The sequence below is a fragment of the Aspergillus udagawae genome (genome assembly GCF_001078395.1).
Source record: "Aspergillus udagawae IFM 46973 DNA, scaffold_4, whole genome shotgun sequence".
Lineage (NCBI taxonomy): Eukaryota > Fungi > Ascomycota > Eurotiomycetes > Eurotiales > Aspergillaceae > Aspergillus > Aspergillus udagawae.
The window spans coordinates 1,119,099-1,135,250 of NW_025091267.1; the positions used below are offsets into that span (position 1 = coordinate 1,119,099).

A 16,152-nucleotide genomic window follows, 5' to 3' on the forward strand; every position below is an offset into this window, starting at 1 on the left:
CCTGGCGCCCAATTTCATCCTAATATTTCAATTACATGCAGCGAACTTGGCCCTTTCCCAAAGGCTTCTTCAGGAGAACTGCGCCTGTCGCCTTTCTTTCTTGCTCTTCAGCGCCTGTGAGTCTACATGGATGCTCCTCTCTCTTATTTTCCTCTGATGGTGTGTTTTCTATCCATATTTCCTGCATATATCCTTGTCGACTACTCTTCTTTTCTCGCTTTAGAAAATCGATGGGGCTTTTAGAAGAAAATTTGGTTCATCGGAAACACAAGGCCGGATCAAGGAATGGATTTTTGAGGAATCCCCCATTGGATTGGCATAGAACATCAATGTAGGATCGGCATTGTGGCTATAGCGTACTGTAAAGTGAGGATCTGTGGTTTTCCTTTTCTGGTTAGTTTTGTCACCTTCCAGTGTGTGGGCATCTGATATGACGTCTTGTGTACTCCAGTGTCCTGCCAAGAGATTTCTTGCTGCGCAAAGAGGCATTATAAAGCCATGTTCTGGCAAGGGCCGTCATTCTCTGAGAAAACTATGAGGTCTTCAGTTTGATTGCTTGAAACCGTCAAAGTGGGAAAGCTGATAGGAACCCAGCCATGAACCCGTTACTGATGTGAAAAGCTGCCATTCATTTGCTTCAGTCAGAGTGACACTCCTCTCGAGTAGCCTCCTCGAAAACTGCATGAGCCTGTTGGACCTATTCCACCTAACAGAAACTAACAAGAATCAACCCACACAATAACATTAATCAAAGGGCGAAAGCGCCCAAGCGACATCAACAACCCCAAGCTGCTCAAGTATCTGGCCAAGGACCCGGAGTGGATTGACTGTCCCTTCCGCCATGAACGCGCTTTATCCAGGGTCGAGACGAAGAGTAACGTGGGCGCTGCGTATTGTGGTGCCTTTTGTATCTTTATTTTTTTTTTTCTCATTTTCGATCCTTTCCCTCTAAACTAATCAATGACCAGAGTCGCGTCCAGGGCAATGAGTGCAGTCTCTGTGCTGGTTGGTGCTGGTCCTCAGTGGGGTGGCGTGCGTGATTTTCCGCATTATTGCTTGAGGTGTGATCGCAAAGTGGCTGTCAAGCACCATTCTCAGGGCAATGCAGATGTCTTTAGTCCGGAATGCTAGAGTTAAATGGTCATTGAATGGTCATTTAATAGTCGGAACTGCTTCAATTGCACTAGATGACAGTATGTTATTTCCCGCTAATATCGGAGCAGTTATGCTTGGAAGTCACAGGCCAATGCATGGAAAAGATGTTTCACAGACGCAAAGGCTTATGTGAGTATCAGAATAGTCAGGGACCATGTCACCCGCTTCATAACAATATGAGATGGATCCCATGGTGGGAGATCTCTATCCATTAGTTACTACCACCAAGGTCAACCGTTGTTTTTCCTTTCTAGGAACCAGTCCAATGCTATTTACTACATATGCAGAATTTATCTATCAGCCAAAGATTATACACGCAAGATCATCCCGAAGGCAACCTGTAGTACCTCTACTCCGACTCAGATGGAGGGTCCAGCTCATCCTCTCGAGATACCTTCTTGCCCTGGACGTTTTCCTCGACCTCCGCAATCACCGAGTCCATGAAAGCCTTATCTGTTCCGACCAGAGTGACAGTGTTACGCTTGTTGCCCCAACGAGGGTAGCTGCCGACTTTGACGCCGTGCGCGCTGGCCCGGGCAGCAAGGTCCGTCAGATACGGCGCGACGGCGCTCTCAGGGAGCGGGGTGCTGAAGAGGTAGCGGTAGATACCTTTGCCCTCCGGGTTGGCAAGCCGTGGGAGCAGGACGGGCTTGAGGTGCTCGAGGAGGCGCTCGAACAATCGAGGCACACCGGGGAGGATATGCACGTTGCCGTTGACGACGGCGATAGGCACCCACATGTCGTCTGCAACGAATAGGGCTTGTGATTCCGCGGGGAGGTTCTCGTCGTGCGGGAGGTAGACCATCCGGAGCTTTGCGGTGAGACCGGGCGATGGGGTGTCCCAGTCGAATTGAGGTTGCATGGGGTGAGGCTTGGAGAGTCTCTTCATGCGCTCGAAGGCGAGAGTGTGAAGTTTGAGTGGCAGGTTGAAAGCCTTGGCTATCGATTCGTATGTAATGTCATCGTGGCTTTTAGAGGGACGCACGGTGGAGAAGTTAGCTTTGAACACTTGCAATACAATATGATGGAGATGTCAAGGACGGGGAGGTGAGGGCGTGTACGGACGTTGGCCCAATGCCTCCACTAGTCACAACAAAGTCGTAGTTGTTGCTCATCCGTCTCACTGCCTCAATGATCTCGCTCTCATCGTCCGCAATGACTTCCACCCGCTTGAGTTGGATACCGAGTGAGAAGCAATATTTAGCAAAGAAGGCCGAATTGGTGTCGATAGTCTAGATACGTTGACATCAGAAAGCTGTTAGTGATTTCCATAACTCCGACCCATGGGATTTCTTTGCAGAATCATTTGCTAATCTTGTGCTCCGATCACATAACCTTCGCAGAACAGGAAGATATGAAGAGGTCTCACCTTTCCACCAAGTACTTCATCACCAATGATCAGACATGCCGCCGTGTGGATGGTCTTAGATGGACTGGGCACGACGGATGATGTCATGATGGAAGATGGTTTGCTGGATAAGGGGGAGAATGAGGCTCGCGAGGTGATCGGAGAGACAAACTTGGTCCTAGGCAATGGCCGGGAAATATGGCGAGAAAGCTGATTGAGACGATTTAACATGGAGGAGGGAGAGCGCGGGGGAGTTTGCGGGTTGAGAAGAGTCCAGGTCGCGGGACTGGCGATTTTAAGGATCAGACAGAGGGAGCGGGGTGGGGAATCTCTGATCAATCGCACTCCGCGCTTTTCTTCATCGCTTGCAAACGCAGCGTATCTTTCATATCATCGATCTTTCGCCTTGGACAGTCTCTCCGCCTCCAGTGCAGACTTATCAAACGGGAGCTTGAACATCATCCCTGGCTTTATTTGTATCGGTTGGCTGTCTTACTTTCTCTATTCTCCCAGCAACATGGTGAGCTCCATCCGCCCCGCACATGCCTTTCTACAAGGAAAGATCTGCTGATGATGATATGTCTCTCTCTTAGTCTGAATCACGATTATACTCTTTCTCTCCCGAGACAAAAGAAAAACTGCGCAAGTTTCGCTTGGGAACCTCCAGAGCGAAAGATCCGCAGGCGGTCATTTGTAGGACACCCATTTCCTGCTGCCCTAGACGACAACCCATGCGCTACTTGCCGACGCAAGGCACAGAGGACTTCATTCTTGAGATGCGAACTTTCACAAAAGGCAAAAATTGACGACCGATCTGGCAGATATCATCGATTCCAAGACACAGGAAATCCGAGCCGAAGATGGCGAAGTCTACACGAAAATGGAGGATCTGGCCGACGAGCTCCCTGAATCTTCCCCGCGCTTCATTCTTTTGAGTTATCCCTTGACCTTGGTATGTGGCATCCATGCTGGAGGCTCCAAGGCACTCCCCCCTCACTTTTGTCCAACGAATGTTCATGTGCTAAACTAACTTTTTCTCGTCTCACCAGGGCTCCGGTCGCCTGACGGTCCCTTACGTCCTACTATACTACCTTCCCGAAAATTGCAATCCATCCATGCGAATGACATATGCCGGCGCTGTGGAGTTGATGCGCAATACAGCAGAGGTCAACCGCGTGATCGAAGTTCAGGATGAGGACGATATACTCTCCATCGAATCGAAGCTTCAGGGGTCGGATTAATCGAGCTGTAGAACGGCTCGTATGGCATGATAATACAGTCACTGTGATATTCGGCGGCGTCCTGGGAAGATTGACGCTACGTAACGATCGTACCGGCCCTGCGGCTTTCTCTATACGTGTTAGTATTGCATTCTAGGATGGCCGTTGAGTTGGATTATTTTGCGGAGTGATTATCCCTGTTGACCAGGATCCTGCAAATCTGCGAAGCTGCAACGATATACCGGCAATGGACCATTACCCACGCAGCAACTACATATATTCTTTCTCCAGATACCGTCGAATCATTGACTTCCATTTTATTCCTTGCAACTGTTCTTGTGCAGCTCATTTAACTCATATTGCATGTGCTTCCAGTTCGCTTACGGGTACATTGAGTGGAAGCATGTGACATGGATACTATATTGTCACGGAGCAACTCACAGAAGTCATTAGAGACGTGTGCCAAGAGCCTTGGAATATGCCATCAGTTCGGTAGCATCGCAGATCAGGCCCATCAATAACAAAGCATCTGTACAGATGCTTCATCGATCGTTGGTTTTTATTGGAAACAACCGGTAAAACCTTAGGTTGAGACAGATCCTGTCTTACTGGTGCAATTTCGGTAAATCCACACTGGAGAATTCTCGGCCACTGTCAAGCGGAGTAAACCGATGAAGTAGATAAGGTTTATTACAGTATTACTGAATGATTGGATCTGTTGTGGTGCTGTGCCACTGCATTCCTGGTGGACCTGCTGGTACTGGCAGCCACCACGGCCCTTTTGGCCATTATTTTGCTGGAATCAATTATCCCTGTCTAGTCTAGCAGAGTCAAGGGAGTGTGATTGGGTCCACGCCCTCGATCCCAGAGACCCAGTTGTTTGAGCAGTTACTTAGTGTTAATAGTGGTGTGGTTGGCGGTTTATAGTGACACTGGCTATCTCCGTACTCCGTAGTGTTGCAGCTGTGAAGGCACCAAGTGGGTGGGGTCGGTGGGTTTCGGAGGCACTGACCACCGTGTCTTGCTCTGGTAACTCTAGTGGTTTCGGTGGTATATGCCTATATGGTATGGCATAAAGATGTAAGCTGAAGTAACTCATCTAGACTACCTTCCTCTGCAAAGATCACAAGTGTACAGAATTAGCCCGAATAGCAAATGATCTACCATAGATCAGGCCATGAGAATACTCGCTACTGAGAACACATCATCACCATCCGGATTCATGGAAACAAGCAGAAGGAACAACGTCACCTCTTACCCCATAGGTAGAAATCTCCCCGAGACCATCCACCAATCTGCAGACTGATGTCTTGCCATCCCTGCCATGAGGAGCATTAGGAGCATCCCAAACATCCCCATGTGGTCTAGGGGCCACCACCAGGATTCCTAAAGCGCGAATCTGCAGCCCCCGGCGCATGCTAGAAGCCGTTGGATATTTCTTGCATGCCCATCTATCATTTCGGTCATTGCATCCGGTCCATAACCAGCTGGTCGCTTTTCTGGCGCTCCCTCGGACTATTGCGTCGCCAATTACGGCGGCCTGCTTTTGAGGGTTTAGGCCAGCCCTTATGAATTTGCTGCAGTAGAGGGTCTAGGCAGTGGTGCTGGCATATGCGCGATGATTCTATGCTGGTCTTTATTAGGACTGCTAATTTGTTCATACCAGAAAAACGTATGACCAATGATATATGCAGAAATATACAAGGCATAGAACAAATTATACTGTTATTTTGCGATGTTGTCATGAAGGGTTTATCCAGTTGGGACACTGGCAAGGGGCTCTCGGATCTGCAGACTCGTCAAGGTGCCATTGTTGCAATTCATGGTTATTATTAGGGGAGAACAATCGCCTTGTTCATTTTTCTGGGTTGGCGCGCTTGTACTACTGGAAATTGCTTCATTAATACAGAGTACGTAACTTTGTATGGTTAAATGATTTACCACCTGGGTAAATCATTGAAGGTGAACTAAATTAGCTCATGCTAAAATCTTCTTTTATCAAGGAAATCATAATCCGAGGTCTCTCAATCAGTAAGGTACTACTCTATAGTTAAGATTCCATTTGTTTGAAACATAGTTGTCGAACTGTCAAGCACGTTTTGTATTAGATGGCTTCCAACTGACTGTATAAAATGGCTCCAGATACTGACAATACAGTGACGAATGCAGACATACTTATGATCCCTGGTCGTAGCTCGCTTACGGATACCACGTAGAGAGGTACGTAAGGCACTTTAGGTAAAGGTTGACCCGGTACAACGGTTCCCAGGCAGCTAAAATCCATATCTCGCCACGATGCAGAGTATATTGTACTAAACAGAACTGTTAAAGGAATCAGTGGAATGATGTCCAGGACCTGTCATACCACACAACCATTTGACAGCCATCAGAGATGGATTTGCACGCGGAATTGCACTGCAGCCGGAAATACTCCGTACAAAGTAGAGTAGCTCCAAGACACACTGGGCGAGACGCCTGTGGGTTCCAGCAAAGTTCCAGAGCGGGAAGAGTGCCTAATCCATCCATGCTCCACTTCGGACGAGGGCCCCATCCCAGTGCCTAATCGTCATTAATTAAGACTTATTTTGGTATGTCTCTCAACTGCGTATTCAACTATGTACTTAGGTATTTGTCAAGAGTGTCAAGGGCAATCACAATAAAATGCAATTAGCGTCTCGGGTTGCCGGCTAGACTGCAGCAAACCATGGTAACTTCCCAATTTCTTTCTAATGGAGTCAACGAATTGTCCTTTGGTTAGTTATTGAATCTATAAAACATTGTGGCAAATGAATTAAGTCCGGATTTATAATTATTTCTGATAAAACGAGCACAATGCTTACATGAATCCTCTTGCTTACCTAGGGTCATACTGTCTGAATGTGTACCTTAGTCGGAAAAGGGCACATAGGTTGCATGAAGTCAGTAAAAATACAGAAGAGCAAGGTATCCACTAATATCCACCCCTCTTGCTCGTTCGGTTCCCCCAGAAAGTTTGTTCCTATGCTAAGTGCCAAAATGGGTAGGTAAATGATTATTGTCTTCATTCTCCCGTTCACTGTTAATATTAATTTTATTTGATGGTCTTTTCTTTTTTCCCTTTTTTTTTCTTTTATTTCAAGACCCCATTTCCCCTACTTTATTATTAGCATTGCTCCTTCCCGGTTTCCTTGGGTCGGTCGCTGCCACTGTCACATATACAAACCACCACACCCACCATCTTCGCAACGTTCTCATGACAATGAACCCAATGCAATTCGAGAACTAGACAGTTGACAGGTCTACAAGACTACCGTCTTATTCGACCCGACCGATCGTCAGATTGACTCCTGTTGCAGCTTTGTCTCTGTGCACTGACCGCTACTCAGCCAATCACCCAGAATAGAGTCCGCCCAGAGTTGCCTTCCCTGCCCGCCGCACGTATTATTATTACCCATTGTTCGTGCAGTCCCTGCGTCCATTTCCACTCTCACCGTGTTGTCGGGTCTCCCAGGCCTTTGGTTTCGGTACACCTCGTGAGACCTGCCATACCTCTGCTTCACCACTTCTGTTGAATTCGGCCCCCTTTCGATCTCACGCGCCCTAGTCAATTAATATTTGGTCGTATACATCACCATTTTTTTGCGCTTGAAATGTTATGAGAACGGGTTCCAACGGAGGAAATAGGTCCTATAGTTCGCGGGCCCGGTCGCAAGACTTCTATCCATCTCATCGCCACGGATCAATCAACTACGGATTCAGTGTGGAGGTTTCACAATAGGATACAGCGAACATGTCCAGTCAAAACGATACTAGCCGATCTGGTGAGGATAGGCAGGAAGGTTTCAGCAAGTATTTGAGGCGCATGAAAACGATCTTGAAAAGGAGTTCAACTGCAAGGAGTTCGATATCAAGTATGCAGGAGATCACTGAACGACCAGAAGCGAGCCCAGTTGCCTTGTAAGTTTCATCATTTTCCCCCTACACATTCTTCAACAATAGTTAGATATTCTTTTTGTCACTCGTGCCCGTCTTCGTCAGACATATGTGCCATGATACTAGAGAGGTATACCACGAAGTATTGATCAAGTTGCAGTCCCAGGCCTGCCCCCGCCCCAGCGCAAAAGCCTGCCGCCAAACCAACTACTCAGCCGACCGTGGTAACGCACTGGAGCGCCATCCAAGAAGAGAAGACTCGCGCTCTTTTTGCCAAGTATGGACTGACGCTTGAGTCTGGAGAGTGGAAAACGCCGAGCGACATGACTGTCCAGCGCGTGGCCAAGCCGATTCGTATGAGAGTTCGCCGCACTTGTCATCGATGTGAAACTACCTTTGGGCCCGACAAGGTGTGTGTCAATTGCCAGCATATTCGGTGCACCAAGTGTCCGCGCCACACTTCCACCAAACCCAATGATCAGGCGCAAAATGCTCTCGAGACTATCCGGCGCGCAGCGCAAGGACATGAGCCACCTCGACTCATGAGCAAGGAATCACAACTCACCATTCCTTCTCGCACTGGTGGCCAGGACCTCACCCGCAAGCCGATTCGGCAGAGAGTCCGGCGCACTTGTCATCGGTGCAATACTATGTTTCCTAACAAAGATGTGACGGAATGCCCTACTTGCAGACACATACGATGCAAGAAATGTCCTCGAGAACCGTATGCGAGACCAGTTCAACAATTTATCCTTGACAAGCTGCTGATAAAGTCTAGGCCCAAACCGCATAAATATCCGGATGGCTATCCTGGAGACGCAGAACCTCCGCCAGAACCGCCAGCACGAACCTGGAAGAAACCACGACAGAGAGTGCGCTACACTTGTCACAAATGTTCAACGCTGTATGGATCTCGGGAGACGACCTGCTCGAATTGCGGTCAGGAGAAGGGACCGGAGACTATACGAGATCCGTACGTTCATGATTGTCTGATTTCCTAGAAAATTGACTCTAACCACTTGATCAGGCCGAAAAAGCATAAACCGGAACCAGATCCAGAGATCTTAAGACGGGTTGAGGAACGACTAGCCAATATGAGCACTACCAAGTAATGGCAATCGCTTTGCATTTTTTTTGATTTATCTATCAGCGACTGGCGATATGGACTTCGTGCATTCATCTTTAGCACATCACAACAGACTTCGTCTGACGAATCAGGGCTTTTAAGGGCATATTTCCCTCACACTAGCTTCTTCTTGAATCCAACTTCTATTCTTCACCATTATTAAAGACGCGATACGGTCCCTTGCATTACCCCTTTCGACTTCAACCCTGGATATAGAAGTGTAGACGTGGGCATGTTTAGGCTCACCTACCCTACAGACCATATCAACGATAATAGACCCTCTAGTAATAAAATGACGATTTATCTACCAGCAGCCACCATTCGTCGTCCAATCCTTATCGGGATGGATTATCGCTCGAGGAGTGATAGAGTTTCAGGGTTGGTGACTATCCGCTGTCACCGGTAGGGAGAGTCTCGGGCCAGCCCGTCGTAATGACTGCTCGCCAGGCTTTGAACTCAAAAATCGCCTGTCATGGACTGGTCAGTGCCGACTGCGGAGATTATTGACCATTGTAATACCAATAGCATAAAAACAGCAAATTGAGTTATGATTGATCAGAATGGATGGCTAAACGCCCGTCGTAGTACGCTGGTAAGTGCTATGGACCCGACGGAAGGATGGATCTTGGTTCCGAATAGCCAGACCGATTTTCAGACTTCCACAAGACCCACTTGAGTCTGTAGCTGGCAGGTGGAGTATCAATAACGGCCAGACAGTGGGTTCTATGGATACCTTTTTAGATATTGAACTTTGAGAGCACGCTGTTGGCTTGACAATACTACTGACTGTGTATGCAGGAGGGGTAGGGCGTTTTGAAAGTATCCTCGTCTATCCTCCGTATCTCCCGCTTCCATCTTGAACTATGTGTTTTGTAATCCACGTAATGGCTGATATTCAATACATATTTGACACACAACTGTCGCGTACGAAAGTAGCACTATAACAAAGCTCACACGAGTAAGTAGTGTCCCACGTCAGAACCAGGAAATGCAGCACTCGGGCCATGTCGTGCAATCGCTGGCCAGATCTCACCAGGTTTATTCGTTGTGGCTGGATGACGAGAATCCACTACTTTGATTTAGGTATATTCAGGCCGTGGCTGCTATCATGCCAGCCTGCTTTGAGTTAGTTCCTCCGCTGAGGCGTCCATTGAGTTTCACGGCTCGGGTGATGGAATGACGGATTCCGGGATTCTGTCGGGGCCGGAGAATAATTATTATTGGATGTTGTACGGAGTAATTTTTCTTGGAGTACTCCGTATGGACTGTATTATGAACGGTGAGGTATCTTGGGAATGTTTCCTACCTACTACGGTCTGGACCATTAAGCTCATTCCAGAATTGCATATACGTAACCAGGACCGCACCTTTCCAACCAATTGACCTGCCATAGAACCGACGTGCGTGTTCCTCATCAATAGCATTGTCTATCGTGGAAATCCTGCTGCCATTGAGTCAATCCTTGCCGTAAGAGTCAAGTCCCAACGCTAGGGAGTGATTTACCTGCCAAGAAACTAGTTGAAGGACGGAAATGGAGGAGTTTCCAGACAGCCAGTCCGATCCTCATTTTTGGGCATTTTGACTTTCGAGCTCTCAAGTAGGGGACGTTGGAACCGAGGCTGCGATTGTAAGGTAGCATAATCGGACCCCTTTCGAATGATCGCTGGATATGGGTCGACTGTGGTAGTGGTAGCTACCTCTATCAAATCCCTTTGTTATCTGTCACAACGCCGGCATTTGCCCATGTGTGCTTATGCGAGCTGCCCAGATCTGCTGAATCTGAGATCATAGATGAGCATGATCCTCGCGAGTTGGCTAATCTGACACGTCAATCTCATAGCCCTGCGTTCTATGCCTCACATTTTCTGAGATAAGCTCCAAACCCGTTGAAACTAGTCCGGCTAAAGTTTAGAAGATGTGATAGCTCACATTGAACAGATCAGATCCCTGGATTCAGGGAAGCAACAGCAAGTCAGGCAAAGCCAGCGTTCGAGCGTCCAAGCTCGGACCTCTGGTCAAAACCTGATTTATTTTAATAGGCGTTTATATCTGCGTCCTGCCCCTTATTTCTTGACGTCAAGCGGTCAAGTTTTTCTCGGTGCTAACGTCTCAGTCTAGATATGTTTCGCAAGAGCTGTAAGCTTACTCCTTGTGGACTGAGCTCCTCTTTGGCTGGAGGTGTGGCTTTAGCTTGCGAGCCGTTGTTACATGAGGACCATATAGAGTCCTTGGACATGCTTGAGCAAATATCCCATATCTTTATTTTGGAAGCGTGCTTCAAGTGGAACAAGCTAGCATCGTATAATATAACTGAACCTAGAGACTCAGACCAGACGAGGAACATGCTGATTTGATCAAACTGACTATAGATATTCCATCCTCTGCCATTACTATTAAGTAAGCTTGATACATGAAAAAAAGAACTTAGCTCAAATTCCGTAGTACTGAGTTGATAATTACAACTTTGACTTTATCTGTACCATGGCTGTATTTGTTCTTTATCCACCCTGGCGGCTCGGTCCGCTTGCCCCGCTCAGGTGTACCAGAATTCTGTTTCAGTACAGAGAGCCTTACCAGAGATACAAGCCAGAGCCACATCTGTGATTCTACGTTATGTACCGCAGGCGAGGCCAGCAGTGGATGATGATAGGTCCCAGCTATTGTATTGCTCTGAACTGGACAGGTGTAAGTTTTACGCACTTTTTCATCAATATGCGTTTCCCCCATCTTCATATCCATACAACTTGAACTGTGGCATTCCCTCTGCTATATATTCTGTGGCGCCACATGAGAAACGGTTCGCACCTTTTTGGATCCTCACTTGCCTGAAAGTAACAATGCAACATCTACAGGCAAGCATCATAAGAGCGCTCCACCTTCATTAGCAAAAACATATCCCACCCATAGTTCGGAACAACACAGTATGCTGGCCGTGTTTTACCATCTATCCTGTTCTGGAGGAATGTCAGGGAATTGTCAGGGCTCTGACCATGGTTTATGATCGAAGAGACTGCCGATACTGTCGGGCGACCCACGCCTGCGGATAGTCTTTCCAGACATTCCTTTATTATTGGAGACTTGCACGGTGGAGAGCTGGTGTCATGTAGTCGGTGCTGATTTTATGTCATGAGGTCGATGCTGGTGGTCGGAACAATGGGCATAAAGTACTAATCCTCTCTTTACAGGAGACCTCCAACATTGCCACAAAATATGGTCAAATGCTCTCTGGATAGAGAGCGTACTGTCTGGTTATCCATTCAGACAAAGGAATACTTAGAGCATAACCCAGCCACATTACTGCACATCCTTCAACTGCCATTCACAGCAGAGGGGTAACCGCTTACCCCTCATCCAGCATCATATCTGTCCTCATTCGCCCTTCTTCTCTCAACCTTCCGCCTGTTGCATCCCAGCACAGTGGGAACAAATAGGATCGAATCCGCTAAATGCAGCGTTTCGGTGTTCACGCACTACTGCCGGTCTAACATGCTAGTGGTCTTAGTAGCTTGACGACTATTTCTGCACCAACCCTTTTCTGGAAGGAAAGAATCTTCATGTGGCAAAGCACAGCCTGTTGCTCAGCCTATGACCAGAAGATTCGGAGACTTCACTTTGGGCCGGAGAGTTATTTGGTAGGTTGATGAACCTTGTTCAATGCAATTACCCTGGTTGCTGGGATTACTCTTGCCACTACGGAGTACACCGTACAAGCAGAACGCTAATTAATGGACATTAGCATACATTTGTTTCGAGTCAAGTAAATGTATGAAAGTGGAGTTGGTCGCGAGAAATCCAGACGGTAACAGTGGTATTCTTACGATGCTTGCAGCAAGCAAACACAAGTACCATTCCTTCATGGTAAGGTAGGTAGTTTGGGTATCAACACCATGTTCTGAACACTGAGCGCCGTCGTTGTTACCTTCTTCATTCGAAGGCTGGATGATCTCAGAAAAGTTTTGTATGACGCGCTAATCTTCCAACGCTTCCCCGGAAAGCAAAAGTCCGCTGCGTCAACTCTCCCCTCCTACTACCTTCCTTCGCTTTCCCGAGTAGCCTTCAGTTTCAGATGCATGCTTGCGTTTTTCGTGGCACTTGCAAATAAGACAGTCTATAAAGAACGCATTTTTGGAAAAGTACCCTAGAGCCTCATACGCGGGGTTGGCTCCAACAAAGGTGGTGGTGTCCCAGTAGAAGCATTCGTCGCAAAATGCCCTCACGCATCGCCTGCAGCAAAACAAGAGGCGTCCGGCTTCCGATGCATTCTTGTGGCATTTCCAGCAATAATGATGAGGGCAAATTGAAGTTCCCGAACTCGGATGTTCTTCTTCGATCACGCTCTCAAGGCAAGCAGTGTGAAAAGCACGAGGGCATTTGTCACAGTCCTCCGCATTGAACTGATGACATAGGAAGCACGTCTGAGATCTATTAGCATGCGATGTCACTCGAATCGGATCTCTACTTACTAATTGATGGGTAAAGGTGTTCGTGGTTGAGGCACACTCCCCGCTAGTGGACGCCAGATTTTCCACTGAGGGACTCAGGCTTTCCTTGCTCACTGCATAGCCGTCGATCATGACCGTCCTCTCCTTACCAATGCGACGATTAGAGCGGAGCAGATTGCTGCCCTCTTCTTCAGCATACACTGTATGATGACGTCCGCTTGTATCAATTGTCACCCCATTGAAGAGGTCTGTCCTGACTCTGTCGGCCTTCTCAAGCCAGAGTTGTTCTTGCTCAACGGTGAGACACCCGGAGAGCCCTCCGTCTCTTTGGGTACTTGAACACTTGTTCAGAATAGTGTTCATGTCCCACTGGGCCATTTCGTCTGTATCAATTTGTCTGTGAGACAAGAAAGCCTGATCCACGAAAGCGGGCGAAGGCAAGCCAAATGAATCCGTCGAGTTCTGAGACACTCTCACCTCTTCAGACTTGAGCACATCAAGGTTTTCATTCCCGGGGCAATGAGTGTGTACGCTGTCGGTCACTCTGTCTGCGATGTAGGCTTTCTTGATTAGCCGACGGCTCATCTGCTCTTCGACTGTGCCTGTGGAACGGAGCTTATAAATCACGACCGGCCGGGTTTGTCCAATTCGATGCACTCGTGCTTCGGCCTGTCGCATCACTTGAGGGTTCCAATCCTCATCCAAGAACACAATCACAGATGAGCTGGTCAGATTTAATCCTTCCCCGCCCGCTCTAATCGAAATCAGGAAAACCTTGTATCTCGGATCGTTCTGGAAAAGGTGCACCATGACCTTTCGCCATGGCCCGGTGGTTCTTCCATCGAGCCGTGCGTATTCGAAGGCTCGGTTGCTGCCTTGCAGCATCATGAGCAGATCCTCGCATAGGTTGAGAGCTTGGTCAAAGTTTGAAAAAACAATGACTTTTGTCCCGGCCGCCACGTAATTTTGAACGAGCTTCTTCAGGACTAAGAATTTGCCGGATTGATCTATAAGATGTTCTCCCAGTTCATACGGGTTGGGAATCGCGTCTGCAAAAAGATAAGGATGAATGGAGCACTGCCCAATATCAGTAATGCGCAAATGGAAGGGGGACTCGCGGACTGACTTTTCTCAGCTCCATGAGAATATTTCCAGTGATTCGGTACTTTCCAGGCCCAGGCGTCTTTGCAGAACCCTCCGACATTGATTTGACTGCCTTAGAACAAGATTTTTCGACTGCTTGTTGTTCAGACAAGGGGCCATCTGATTGCATGTGCGAGGTAGATGCATCCAAGTGAAACTGCAAGATTTCTGCACCTGTAAGGATTCTCAAATACAATGAACGCTGTGCAGGAGATAAAGGCACCGAAAGGACGGTTTCTGTTTTGGTCGGAATATCCAATCCAACTCCAGGCGAATCCTTGGTTCTTCGGATCATCATCAGCCTTAGGAAATTTTTGACACATTCGAGAAATGCAGGGTCGAATTTTCCGTCGCTAAGGGAGAAGGCCTCCTGGAAGTGCTTCTCAGTGGCTGGCACAAAGATCTCAGGGTAAAGCCAATGGAAAATCGACCACAGTTCACTGAAGTCGTTTTGTATTGGGGTACTGTGAACGCGGTCAGACGATCAGATCAGCAGCATTCAGTGTATTGAAAGGGCTGCAACTTACCCGGAGAGCACGAGCTTCATTTCTGCTTTGATGCGATTAAGGACCAGCGCTCTCTTCGAACGACTGTTCTTAATCCTGTGGCCCTCGTCAAGGACGACGCCTCGCCAAACGAAGACCCGGGAGAACCAGTTGATTTCTGAGATCAAAGTCTCGTACGTTGTGAGCACAATGTCCACAATGTCCGTCGAACTTTTGAAAATACTTGGCTTTTTCTGGGCAGATATCATTCTCTTCACAGCGTCTCGTTGCTCGAATGTGCCATGGTATTTCACAGCTCGAAGATCGGGGGTCCACTTCTCGATCTCTGTTAACCACGTTTCTAGGATACTTAGGGGACACACGACGAGAAAGGGCGCATTGCGATTTGGAAATCCACCATCCCGTTCTTTCAAATGTTGAAAGAGGCTCAAGGTCTGAAGCGTCTTGCCTAAACCCATCTCGTCGGCAAGAATACCACCGACGCCGTTGCGGCAGAGGTATACCAAGAAGGACAGGCCCTCAAGTTGGTACGGCTTTAACTCTGCTCTGAGACTGTTCGAAAGTTAGCCGGAACACGAAGACGGGAGCTGATATAGTCAACTTACCCTCTGGGCTGAGCACTAAGACTTTCATATTCGAGTATCTTAACAGGTGCGGAAATGTTTCTGTTGGTCAGCTTTTCAAACGGCTTTGCGCCGCCAAGGAGAGGACGTATGATGTCCATGTGAAAGAGCAGAAATGTGATTCGCCTCATTCGGATGTCCTGAAGAATGTCCTGTGTTCTACTGGATGCGCATTTGTTAAGCTGGGGTTCTGCTGACCAGGGGGCGCCGAAGACTCGCGAACGGCCCTGTCGCTCTGTCTTTTCAAGACCCTCTCGGTCTGACGAAGTATGGATTGCAGTGTCAGAGGTACATCGAGTCTCATCGGCGCCATTTTCACCAATGATTTCCGACACTTCGGAACAGTTGGGAGATGTCGGCGGCGAGATACTCCATGATCGAGGTGTGCTCAATGCGGAAGACAAAGACACCGACTCTGAGCTTTGACTGGTATATGGCACTCTCGAGACGTCATTGCCCATGTTGAATTGCATCTTCGTATGCTAGGAGGGAGATCAAATGTAGTTGACCGGCTTTTGTGTGTGAGTAGGTTGAGAAACTGAGGATAGCCATGAGGGGGGAGAACTGGCAGAGGGCTTCTAAATGGTAAGGAGTATAGAAAGAATTATGCTTCACCGTTTGAGATTTTCTGAAACGAATGTGAGCAATAGCCATACTGAGTGTTACTCTCCAGGAGA

The 16,152-nt window shown here is 47.9% G+C and overlaps 4 protein-coding genes across 4 annotated transcripts; 2 read left to right on the plus strand and 2 right to left on the minus strand.

Moving 5' to 3' along the window:
* Positions 1 to 1,504: 1,504 nt before the first annotated feature.
* On the minus strand, positions 1,505 to 2,734 carry Aud_005766 (flavin adenine dinucleotide pyrophosphatase; the record flags this gene model as incomplete). Its single annotated transcript, XM_043290684.1, has 3 exons — positions 1,505 to 2,123; positions 2,221 to 2,387; positions 2,525 to 2,734. The coding sequence occupies 3 exons, from the start codon at positions 2,732 to 2,734 to the stop codon at positions 1,505 to 1,507; spliced, it is 996 nt and encodes a 331-aa protein (XP_043146619.1).
* A 649-nt stretch (positions 2,735 to 3,383) lies between these two features.
* Aud_005767 (GMF family protein) lies at positions 3,384 to 3,744 on the plus strand (the record flags this gene model as incomplete). The annotated part of the gene is made up of 2 exons (XM_043290685.1): positions 3,384 to 3,455; positions 3,553 to 3,744. The coding sequence occupies 2 exons, from the start codon at positions 3,384 to 3,386 to the stop codon at positions 3,742 to 3,744; spliced, it is 264 nt and encodes an 87-aa protein (XP_043146620.1).
* A 3,748-nt stretch (positions 3,745 to 7,492) lies between these two features.
* Aud_005768 (uncharacterized protein) lies at positions 7,493 to 8,747 on the plus strand (the record flags this gene model as incomplete). Its single annotated transcript, XM_043290686.1, has 4 exons — positions 7,493 to 7,659; positions 7,796 to 8,359; positions 8,414 to 8,608; positions 8,663 to 8,747. The coding sequence occupies 4 exons, from the start codon at positions 7,493 to 7,495 to the stop codon at positions 8,745 to 8,747; spliced, it is 1,011 nt and encodes a 336-aa protein (XP_043146621.1).
* A 4,024-nt stretch (positions 8,748 to 12,771) lies between these two features.
* Aud_005769 (putative nucleosome remodeling complex ATPase subunit (Snf2h)) lies at positions 12,772 to 15,936 on the minus strand (the record flags this gene model as incomplete). Its single annotated transcript, XM_043290687.1, has 5 exons — positions 12,772 to 13,176; positions 13,225 to 14,280; positions 14,330 to 14,810; positions 14,874 to 15,404; positions 15,458 to 15,936. 5 exons carry the CDS (start codon positions 15,934 to 15,936, stop codon positions 12,772 to 12,774), a joined length of 2,952 nt encoding a protein of 983 aa, XP_043146622.1.
* Between the last annotated feature and the right edge of the window lie 216 nt (positions 15,937 to 16,152).